This window comes from Eulemur rufifrons, chromosome 19 (assembly GCF_041146395.1).
Source record: "Eulemur rufifrons isolate Redbay chromosome 19, OSU_ERuf_1, whole genome shotgun sequence".
Taxonomy (NCBI): Eukaryota; Metazoa; Chordata; class Mammalia; order Primates; family Lemuridae; genus Eulemur; species Eulemur rufifrons.
Window position 1 is genome coordinate 58,609,838 of NC_091001.1, and position 12,301 is coordinate 58,622,138.

General features: G+C 35.5%; 1 protein-coding gene and 1 non-coding gene across 8 annotated transcripts in view; one reads left to right on the forward strand and one right to left on the reverse strand.

Annotated features, from left to right (window-relative positions):
• EXOC6B (exocyst complex component 6B) overlaps positions 1-12,301 on the forward strand; it is a 563,953-nt gene that overhangs the window by 101,294 nt on the left and 450,358 nt on the right. For all 7 annotated transcript variants that reach the window (XR_011236208.1, XM_069494964.1, XM_069494962.1 and 4 more), the window contains one exon: positions 4,427-4,631. Coding sequence is in view for 6 of the 7 variants with exons in the window: in XM_069494964.1 (XP_069351065.1) it covers positions 4,427-4,631 (205 nt within the window). In the remaining variant the exon portion in view is untranslated. The remainder of the gene's footprint in view (positions 1-4,426; positions 4,632-12,301) is intronic.
• LOC138400317 (U2 spliceosomal RNA) lies at positions 1,191-1,380 on the reverse strand. The gene has a single exon (XR_011236232.1). It is a non-coding gene; the product is annotated as a U2 spliceosomal RNA (small nuclear RNA).

Sequence of the window (12,301 nt, forward strand, 5' to 3'; positions counted from 1 at the left end):
CAAATGAAACTTAGGAATTTGGCTTTTGATTCAGTTTTAATAATGTTTGGAGGTTGTCAAAAGTAACATCATTATCTAGTTCTGGATTCCTCTAGCCATTAGAAATAGTTTTTTTCTTTTGGTGCTTGGCTAGACAGGTATTTAATTGGCTGTCATTCTTTAACTTGATACTGACATTAAAAAAGACTAGAAATTTAAATAATCTTAATTGATCTATTATGGTAGGAACATGTGTATACTAGAGAAGGGACAATGGGAAAATAAGGTAACATTCTTTGTTGCCAGGAATCACTGGGTTTTGTACTAATTAGCCTTGAAAAATGTAGAGCTATTTGACAGACCAGATGTTTTCAGCATGAGCCATGTGTCTCATCAGTGAATGTGTCTTGTGTCTGCAGGCAACATTGTTGGATTTTTCTCATTTTATAAACAATGTTCCAAAATATAACTAAACCCCAAAGTGTGTTTATCTTTTGGGCTTAATTTCTGGCTTTCTATCCATTCTAAAGTTTCTCTCTAGAGGAACTGCATTTTATTGCACATAGCTCTTCGTACCTAATTGTAGTATAAACACCATTCCGTTTACACTAAACCATGTGAATTGTATTGTTTTTGAGCCTGTAAAATTTTAATAAAAGCAGCTATTTCAGATTTAACTGTATTTGTACTTTTATTTCTAAATTTAGGAGGAATAGACTTTTCTTCCCTCCATTTATTTGGACTAAGATTTTGATTTTTGGAACACATGAGGGAAAACAAGAAATACAGCAAGTAAAACCAGTTTCTAGTCTTTAGTGTTTGTAGTACTAAGTTCACTGGAGCAAGAAGAGCTTAAGTATCTGCTGTGAAAATCATTCGTAAAGTACAAAATACAGCTATGATTCTTTTTTATTTATAGGGATGAAACTGAGTTTTTCCTATACTAAATATGTCATGGGAAATGTGGAAATTAGGGAATTAAAAGTATGAAGAAGAAAGTTATCACTCATAATGTTCCTGTCCAAAGGAAGAAAATCATAGTTAACGTTTTTACATATATTTTTCTCATTATTTCTCTCTGCACTTTTGTGTGTGTGTATGTGTATTCAGTGATATATATTGTATACCAACATATTCATAATTTATACATGTGTATATATTTATAATTTTAAAAGTCATTATGATTATACTTGTAAGATCTATTTTTTTTCAATTGGTACACTGTTCCTGGAGGTACTATAATGCCAGGCTGATGTGTGGAGTGGATGAAGCAGGCTCCCATTCTATCTCCCTGCTCCAAAAATCTATTTCATGTGTTGTCCTCTGATAGGGATGCATCACACATTAAACTGATAAGAATAGATACTATACTTAATCTTAGCCAAAAGGCTGAAAAGTGATAAGATCTATTTCTTCAAATGATTTTCATTCAATAATATTGTAAACGTTTTCTATTTTATTAGTATTTTACTACATGGACATATCATAATGTATTTAACCAATTCCTTGTTATTAGACATCTAAATTAGTCTTTTTTTTCATAATATAAGTAGCTCTACAATTCAAGAGGCTCATACATATTTTTGTGCATCTTATTTTTGTTATGACAATGCAATTGTTTAGAATAGTTGTTTTGCTAAAATTCTTCATTGTAAACTTCTGTCATTAATGAAAATTTTTTGCCAGCAGGCTGTGAATTCCCATTCATTGAAACCCCTGACATAATACACATTATCTTTTAAGAAATCTTTGGCAGTTTGAGTGGCAAATTATGTTTTTGATTTGCATTTCTTCACGTATAAGTTCAGCTTCTTTTTTCATATGTTGGCCCTTTTTGTTTTTTTGTTCTTTTGTGAATTTTCTTTGTTCATTGCTTTTTTAAAAAAAGAACTCAAGTTTATTAATCTTTTATATATTAATACATTACAAACAATCTTTACCAGTTTTTTGTTTCCTCTTAATATTCTTGTAATATTCTTTTTATGCATAACTTATTTTGTTTTTACCTAGTCACCTTTATCAATCTTAGTTTTATTTGTCCTCTTATGCTTATAGAAGCTTTACCACCTATCAGATGAATAATGTCCCTTGTATTATTATGAAATGTTCCTCTGTGTTATTAGTAATATTTGTTATCTTAAAGTCTTTTGTAGCTCATATTAATATAGCTATTTCAATTCTTTTATTGTTACTTTTTGTATAGCATATCTTCTTCCATCTTTTACTTTCAACTTCTTTGTATCTTTGAATCTAATTTGTGTTTCTTGTAGATAGTACATAGTTGGATTATCCTTTTAAAATCCTGTCTTGACGATGTATGCTTTCTGATTTGTGTGTTTAATTCCTTCACATTTAATGTAATTATTGATACGGTTGGATTTTGCTGTTGTTTTCTATATTTTTCATGTCGTTTTTGTTTCTGTTCCTCCTTTACTGGTTTCTTTTCTGTTAATTTTGTAGCATACTATTTTAATTCTTTTGATTTTTAAATGATAATGTGTTTTTGATATGTTTTAGAGGTTGCTCTATGGATTATAATATGCCTCTTCGCTTATTACAGTCTACTGTAGGTCACTGCTGATACAAATTTGTTGTAATATAAACCAGTAGTTTTGATTGAACATAGCTCCATTTATTTTCTCCTCTTTTGTGCTACTATTGTTATATATCTTACTTTTATGTATTTTATAAACCCAACAGTACAGTGTTATAATGATTGCTTTTAAATATCTTTTAAAGAAGTTAAGAAAAGAGAAAAAATATGTTCATTCAGTCTTTTATATTTAGCATATGTTTACTATTTCCCATGTTCTTCATTTCTTTCTGTGAATCAAGTTACCATCTGCTGTCATTTCCTTTCAGGCTTCCTTTAGTATTTCTTGTAAGGCAGGTCTGCTAGCAAGGAATTCTTTCAGTCTTTGTTTATCTGGGAAGGTATTGTATTGATATTTCACTTTCATTTTTGAATAGTCATCAGCTAATGATTGATCAAAGTTGTGCTCAAACAAACTGGAGCGAGTAAGGTTTTCCTTCTTTGCCAATGGATTTGTATGTGGGCAAGGAAGTGCATTAAAGGTTCAGGACCTTTCCAAGTCTGCCTGTGCTTTTACTTTATGCTAGGCACATAGGTGCCTGCCTACAGCCTCCTAGTAAACTAGGGATGTGTGGAGTGCTCAGGTCCTTTTCGGTGTCCCTTGCATGTGTGCATAGCCTCTCAGTCAGCTAGAGACTTGCAGAGAGCTTATCAAGCCGTTCTATAGGTCTCTTGTTTCAGCGACCTCCCTATTAAATTTCTGGTTAGTTCTCCAGTCTATTGTTTACCCCAACACAGATTGCAACTTTAGGCCAGTAGAACTGGAGGTTTTATTTATTTATTTATTTTTACTGAATTTGTTACTTTTACTAACGTGCTGCCACTTAATATGGGTTTTTCAGCCTTTGCTCCAAATTATGTTAGCTCCTAATGTAAGGGAAGCTGCTAGTTTTCATGACTACCCATGGCCAATGACCCGGGGCAGAGGAATTGAAGGGGCAGGGTGATGGAAGTAGCCCCAGGCAGGAATACTACAGAGTCCCATTGTTGGGCAGTTTTCATGAATTCACAGTTCTCCATTTGTTGTTCTTCTCTAGTCAATTTCCAGAGCGCTGAAAATGGTTGTTTTGGATAGTTTTGTCTATTTTATATTTGTTTTTGGGATGGAAGATTCGCCAAGCTCTTTCCTCTGCCATAGTTGGAAGTTTAGCCGTGGCTACTTCTTTTTTTTTTGAGGGGGAAGGGGGTACTTCATTTTATAGGATTTTTTTTTTTTTTGGTATAGAGATGATCATTGTTTGTTTTCTTTATTCTTTATGTAATTATTTCATTGGTACTTATTCTAAGTTCTATGCATATTTTGGATAAAATCTCTTTTGAGCTGGTCATGAGGGCTCACACCTGTAATCCTAGCACTTTGAGAGGCCAAGGTGGGAGGATCATTTGAGGCCAGGAGTTCGAGAACAGCCTGAGCACGAGCCCAGCCTAAGCATGAGCAAGACCCCATTTCTACAAAAAAAAAAAAAAAAAGAAAGGAAGAAAAATTAGCCAGCTGTGGTAATGCACACCGGTAGTCCCAGCTACTTGGGAGGCTGAAGCAGGATTGCTTAAGCCCAGGAGTTTGAGGTTGCAGTAAACTATGGTGATGCCACTGCATTCTAGCCTCTGGGGACAGAATGAGAGCCTGCCTCAGAAAAAAAAAAAATCTTTTTTGATTATAATTTCCCAGTCTTTTAAAACATATTAAGTTTTAATAATTTGAGTTTTTTTCATTGATATTTTTATTAAAAATTAATACTAGATTTGTCTTAATGTACAGTGAATACCAAATTAGGCTAGACATTTTGTCTGAGGAATATGTCTGTGACCCTAAAGAAGACTGAGTTGAGCTAAAGGTATCAATTCCTTTTGTAGGCATTATCCTGCACTGAAAACTCTGGAACATCTAGAGCATACCTATCTGCCTCAAGTAAGCCACTATCGATTCTGCAAGGTGATGGTGGACAACATCCCCAAGCTTCGAGAGGAAATAAAGGATGTTTCTATGTCTGATCTCAAAGACTTTCTGGAGAGCATCCGCAAACATTCAGACAAAATTGGAGAGACTGCCATGAAGCAAGTAGGTCTTCGATTTATGATAGGTTGTCCAATGGCTTTGCAAGTATTCAGTTAAACACAGGTTTCTCTTTGCCAAGTGTCTTAATTGTTCCTTATTATTTTAGGGAAATCCTTCATCTTTGTGGAAACACAGGATTAAAAATGTTTTTTTATTTATTTTTTTAACAGAGCAGTTTACAATTGTTTTGCTCTGTGGGTGTTCAGTAAATACTGACTGATTACATGTTGGGGATTTGAAGAAATATTTCTGTTATTTGAATACTTTCCATGACTTTGGATATAATTTGAAGCTCAAAATGTTTTAAAGTTCTCCTTCTAGTTAATGACTTAAATTGTGTTGCAAATGCCTTTGGCTAATTGTTTACTATGTAAGCAAGATGTCATGTTATATATGAATATTTATGATTTTAACAGGTATCAATGAAAAAAGGCCTATTAGGAAATGTGGTGAATTATGATCACAGAAAGGGATTTATTTACAGCTTATAAATTAACAAATGTATTAGAAATACTTAGATTTCTAAAACTACCTTCATCTCTAAGTCATCAATGCCATGAGGAACATCTGAATTTCTTTTGTCTTTGTGAATGAAAGAGCAATAATGATTTGCAATAATACTTGCGTTTTTGAAATTTATCACATTGATTTTATTAAAATTTCTCAGTATACCTGATGATGTAGCCTACATCAATAAATAGAAAAAATTTAGTTATATGGAAAGAGTTTTTTGGTTCCATAAACAACAGTGTTCTTGAATAGGTCATTTGTAGTTTTTATCATTCTATCAGAAATGAGGGAATAGATTAGATTTTGAATTGTATTTTAGGTCTCAACTACCCTTGATAATCTATTCAGATGTCTTTTAGATCAATAATGTCTATTTGATCTAGCAAAAGAAGTTTGCCAATTACCCTTTCCTAGGGGAATACAGATATTCCTCCCCCACTTTCTTCTTTTGAATTTGGTCAGTGTTATACTTTAAAAATGTCAGAGTTTAAAACTAGTTGAGATCTCTTTAGTGCCGCCGCTGCCACCTGAGTAGCACTGCAGCAGCTACCACAGTAGGACATGGGCAGAGTGAGAGCTGCAGCCACTGTGACTCCCCAGCAGGGCACTGATATAACCCCCACCCCCCCAGCTGTGGGTGGCCCAGCTGCTGTGGCCTAAGGAGACAACTCGCTGCTGGCTGTAGTCTCACAACCCACCCAGGCACTGGCCAAGACCCCTGTCCTGTGCAGGCACCTGCCAAGGTCCCCTGCCCCACACAGGCACCTGTCAAGTTCCCACAACCCACCCCACTGCCTGGTGCGGTCCTGTGATACAGTACAGGCACCTGCCAAGGTCCTGCAATCCTCCTAGATACTGGCCAAGGTCCCATGACTTGCCCAGGCTCCTGCCAATGTCCCATAACTTGCCCAGGCACCTGCCAAAATCTCATGACCCACCTAGGCACTGGCGAAGATCCTGTGATGTGCCTAGGTACCCACTGAGGTCCTGTAACCTAGCCCATGACCTGCCCAGGTGCCAGCCAAGGTCACGCCACCCACCTCGTGGAGAGGGACTTTCCCAGCCCCCTGCCAAAACTTTCAACCGCAGCCTGGGGAGCAACCCACCAATCCAAATTAATATTCCCCAGCACTAGCTTTAACTGTGACAACTACAGGGGAACAGGACTATGCAGGAGAACAGCTGTGTTACAGGCTATCAGTGCCTCCACCCCTCTCCTGCTGGGTCAGTTCTCTGGGGGTAGAACACAAAAGAGCTACCTGGAGATTTCTCCTCCTTCTCACTAAGTAGGAGAGTTCCTAGCAAAGGAGAACAGGTGCTCTGCACAGCGATCAGTCTTAAGCCGAGAGAAGAGGTTTCAGATAAGAAGAATCCAGGAAAAGAATTCTGGCAACATTAAAAAACAAGCTAGTTTGATACCCCCAAAGGATCACAGTAGATCCATAGCAATGGACTCCAACCAAAAGGAAATTGTAGAAATGTGAGAAATGGAATTCAGAATATGGATGGCAAAGAAGATGAATGGAATTGAAGAGAAACTTGAAAACCAAAACAATGAAACCAAAATATATCTCAGAATGTGAATGAAAAATATGAAAAACTCACTAAAGAGATAGACAACATAAGAAAATATATAACAGAACTTAAAGAAATGAAAGTCATTTAGGGAATTATAAAATACAGCAGAAAGCTTCAACAACAGTCTGGACCAAGCAGAATAAGAGGCTGAAGATAAGGCTTTTCAAATAACCCAGTCAGTCAAAGACAGAGGAAAAAGAATAAAGAAGAATGAATGGTCACACAGAGAAATATGGAACTATATGAAACAAGCCAACATATGAATTATAGGTATCCCAGAGGGAGAAGAAGAAAAATCAGAAAGCATGGAAAACCTATTTAAGGGAATTATTGAGGATAACTTACCTAGTATCACCAGAAATTCAGATATCCAGATACAAAATTGTCATTGAACACCAGGAAGAGTCATAGAAAATAGGACATCTCCAAGACACGTAATCATCAACCTGGCCAAAGTCAAAATGAAGAAGAAAATTGTACAAGCTGCAAGACAAAAGCAACAACTAACCTACAAAGGAAAATCCATCAGGCTGACAGTGGACTTCTCAGCAGAGACCTTACAAGCTAGAAGGGCTTGGGGCTCCATTTTTAGTCTTCTTAGACAGAAGAACTTCCAGCCAAGAATTTTGTGGAGAATTAGGTTTCATAAATTATAGAGAAATGAAGACTTTTCCAGACAAGCAAACACTAAAGGAATTTGTTACTAGCCCTGCCCTACAGGAAATGCTCAAAAGTGTACTATACGTGGAACAACACAATAGATGCCAAGCACTGTGAAAGCACCCAAAAGTTAAAGCTCACAGCTCTTACAAAACAATAGCACAAGAAAGAGCAAAACAATTAAGCTGTCACCCAACATGATGAACAGAACAGCATCCCACATATCAATGCTAACAGTTAACATGAACGATCTGAATGCCCCACTTAAAAGACATAAACTAGCTGAATGGATGAAAAAAACGCAACCCAAGTATCTGCTGTCTTCAGGAAACACATCTAACCCACAAGGGCGCAGAGACTCAAGGGAAAGGGATGGAAAAAATATTTCATGTAAATGGAAACTAAAAGCGAGCAGATGTAGCCATTCTCATATCAGATAAAATAGACTTTAAATCAACAATGGCTAAAAAGAAGATAAAGATAATCATTATATAATAGTAAAGTGAGTAATTCCACAAGAAGATATAACAGTCCTAAATATATATGCAACTAACACAGGAGCTCTCAGATTCATGAAGCAAATTCTGCAAGATCTAAGCATAGAAATAAATAGTAGCATCTTAATAGCTGGGGACTTCAACACCCCACTGACAGGACTAGACAGATGATCAAAGTAGAAAGTGAATAAAGAAACAGTGGACTTAAATGAGACTCTAGAACACATGGACCTAACAGACATTTATTGAACATTCTACCCCCAAACTACTGAATATATAATCTTCTCACCAGCACACGAGACATTTTCCAAGATTGATCATACCTTAGGCCACAAAAGAAGTCTCAGCAAATTAAAAAAATTTGAAATCATACCATGTATCTTCTTAAACCATAGTGGAGTAAAACTAAAAATCAATTCCAAGAGAAACATTCAGTTCTACACAAAGTCATGGAAATTAAACAGCCTGCTGCTGAGTGACCCCTGGATCAATGATGAAATTAAGACAGAAATAAAAATATTCCTTGAACTAAATGACAAAGGGACATAAGCTTTCAAAATCTATGGGAAACAGAAAAAGCAGTCCTAAGGGGAAAATTTGTAGCCTTAAAATGCCTTCGTCAAAAAGACAGAAAGATCAGAAATTAACAACCTAATTAAACATCTCAAGGAACTAGAAAAAGAACAAAGCAAACCCAAAGCCAGCAGGAGAAAAGAAATAACAGCTCAGAGCAGAACTAAATGAAATGGAAACCAAAAAAGCAATGAAACAAAAAGTTGGTTCTTTGAAAAGATAAACAAAATTGATAGACTACTAGCCAGATTAACCAGAAATAGAAGAGAAAGGACTCAAATAAGCTCAATCAGAAATGAGAAAAGAGAGGCATTACAACTGATACCATGGAAATACAAAATATTATCCATGAATACTACAAAAATCTCTATGGAAACAAACAAGAAAACCAAGAGGAAATGGATAAATTCCTGGAAACACACAACCCCACAGGCTTGAATCAGGAAGAAATACAAATCCTGAACAGACCAATAATGAGCAGTGAGATTGAAGCACTAATAAAAAATCTCCCAACAAAAAAAAGCCCTGGACCATATGGATTCACAGCCAGATTCTGTCAGACCTACAAAGAAGAACTGGTACCTATCCTATAGAAATTATTCCGCAACATCAAGAAGGAGGGCTAACTCATTCTATGAAGCCAGTGTCATCTTGACACCAAAACCAGGAAAGGAAACAACAAAAAAAGAGAACTACAGGCAAATATTCCGTTTGAACATACATGCAGAAATCCTCAACAAAATACTAGCAAACGAAATTCAAAAACACATCAAAAGGGTAATTCACCATGATCAAGTGGGTTTCATTCCAGGGATTCAAGGATGATTCAACATATGCAAATCAACAAACGCCATTCACCGCATAAACAGAAACAAAAACAAAGACCATGTGATTGTCTCAACAGATGTGGAAAAAGCATTCGATAAAATCCAGTACCTTTTCATAAAAACCCTCAACAAACTATGCATAGAAGGAATATACTTCAAAATTATAAAAGACATATATGACAAACCCACAGCCAACATCATATGGAGTAGGGAAAAGTTGAAGACATTCTCCCAAAGAACTAGAATAAGACAAGGGTGTCCACTGTCACCACTTCTATTCAACATAGTATTGGAAGTCCTGGCCAGAAGAATGAGGTAAGACAAAGAAATAAAGGGCATCCAGATCAGGAAAGAGGTGGCCAAACTATCCCTGTTTGCTGACAATATGATCCTGTATCTAGAAAACCCTAAAGACTTAACCAAAAGACTCCTAGAATTGATTGATAAATAAATTCAGCAAAGTTTTAGGTTACAAAATCGATGTACACAAATCAGTAGCATTTCTATATACTAATAACAGTCAAGCTGAGAGTCAAATCAAAGACTTAATACCATTCACAATAGCTACAAACAAAGTAAAATACCTAGGAATATACTTAACCAAGGAGGTGAAAGATCTCTACAAGGAGAACTATAAAACATTGATGAAAGATGATACAAACAAATGGAAAAACATCCCATTCTCATGGATTGGCAGAATTAACCTAATTAAACTGACCATACTGCCCAAAGTGATTTACAGATTCAGTGCATTTCCCATCAAAATACCAACATCTTATTTCATCAACCTAGAAAAAATCCTAAGCTTCATTTGGAACCAACAAGGGCCCCGAATAGCTGAAGCAATTCTAAACAACAAGAACAAATCTGGAGTCATAACATCACCTGACTTCAAATTGTGCTGCAAGTCTATAGTAACCAAAACAGCATGGTATTGGTATAATAGTAGAGACATAGACCAATGGAACAGAATAAAGATCCCAGAAATAAAACTATGTAGCTGTAACCAACTGATCTCTGACAAATCAGAGAGCAACATACACTGAGGAAAGGAATCCCTATTCAGTAGATAGTCCTAGGAAAATTGGATAGCCAAATGCAGAAGAATGAAACAGGACTCCTGTCTCTCACCATATAAAAAAATTAATTTAGGATGGATAAAAGACTTAAATGTAAGGCATGAAACCATAAAAATTCTAGGAAAAAAGATAAGGAAAACTCTTTTAGACATTGGCTATGCAAAGAATTTATGACTAAGATCCCAAGGCAAATACAGCAAAACAAAAATTAATAAGTGGGACTTAATTAAATTAAAAAGCTTCTGCACAGCAAAGGAAATAATTAACAGAGTGAATAGACAACCTATAAAATGGGAGAAAATATTCACAAACTATACATCTAACAAAGGATTAACATCCAGAATCTACAAAGAACTCAAACAAATCAGCCAGAAGAAATAAACAATCCCATCAAAAAGTAGGCAAAAGACATGAACGGAAGTTTTTCAAAAGATGAAAACATGAAAAAATGCTCAACATCACTAATCATCGGAAAAATTAAAACTACAATGAGGTATCACTTTACCCCTATCAGAATGGCCATTATTAAAAGTCAGCAAATAATAGATGCTGACTTGGATGCAGAGAGATAGGAATGCTTATGCACTCTTGTTGGGACTGCAAATTAGTACAACCTCTATGGAAAAGAGTATAGAAGTTCCTCAAAGAACTAAATGTAGACCTATCATTTGATCCAGCAATCCAGCAATCCCACTGCTGGGTATCTACCCAAAGGACACCTGCACTCAAATGTTTATTGCAGCACAATTCACAGTTGCAAAGATGTGGAACCAACCTAAGTGCCCATCAATTCACAAGTAGATAAAGAAAATATGGTTTATATGTACCATGGAGTACTACTCAGCTATAAAAAGGAATGAAATAATGTCTTTTGCAGCAACTTGGATGGAACTGGAGACAATTATCCTAAGTGAAGTATCTCAGGAAGGGAATACCAAACACTTTAAGTTCTCTCTAATAAGTGGGAACTAAACGATGGGTATACATAGGCACAAAGAGATACAAAGGACATTGGAAACCAAGGTGGGGGAAGGGTAGGAGAGAAGGTGTGGGATAAAAATTTACCTATTGGGTACAGTGAACACTATTCTGGTGACGGACCCACCAAAGCCCTGACTTAAGCATTATATGAGGTCATCTATGTAAAAAAAATTTGTACTCCCTTAATATTTTGAAATTAAAAGTAAAACTAGTTATTGATAAACCTGATAGAAATAATCATATCATGTATTTTTTATATATGGTAAATAAATAAAATTAATCATTCAGAATATACCCTTGCATTGCTGGGTATATATTTGGAATGCAAGAATGAATGTATCCTTTAAGATAAGTCTTTATTGTGGTTGACTAAGTTTTTGCTAAGCTTTCAAAATATAGGAGAGTATAGTACAAAGCCTCTATGGAAGCCGCCTTTTTAAAAGTTGCTTTTTTTAGGCTTCTGGTTGAGAAATTACATTTACTTCCCTTTTGATGAAAAAGGAATCCATTTGTTTAATGTGAGGCTTACCTGGTTTCATTCTTTATTTGTCTGAGGAAATTAAGGCCCAGTGGAGGGAAGTGACTTGCTCAAGTTTAATAACTTGTAAAGGTCAGATCCTGTAGTAGAATTTAGGTCAGATTGAAATGAACTTGTTTGCTGTGGTACTCAATTTGTGTAAACTATTAGCTGTTTGCTGTACTTTTGTCATATAAAGATATGATGGATAAATCTTTTGTGTGAATTCAGGACTTTTAATTAACTGATAAGTCTGCCTTATATAAAATTTTTCATTTCAGGAGTAGCTCTTATTGCATATATTATTATCCTAATCTATGGTATATATAAAATCCTTGAGTAAAGATATCTTAACACATTTTAAAATCTTCTGTAGTACCTAGAAAGTAAGGAAAATAAGAAACTACCACATACTTTGCACATAGTGTGTGTTCAGTAAATATTTATTTGA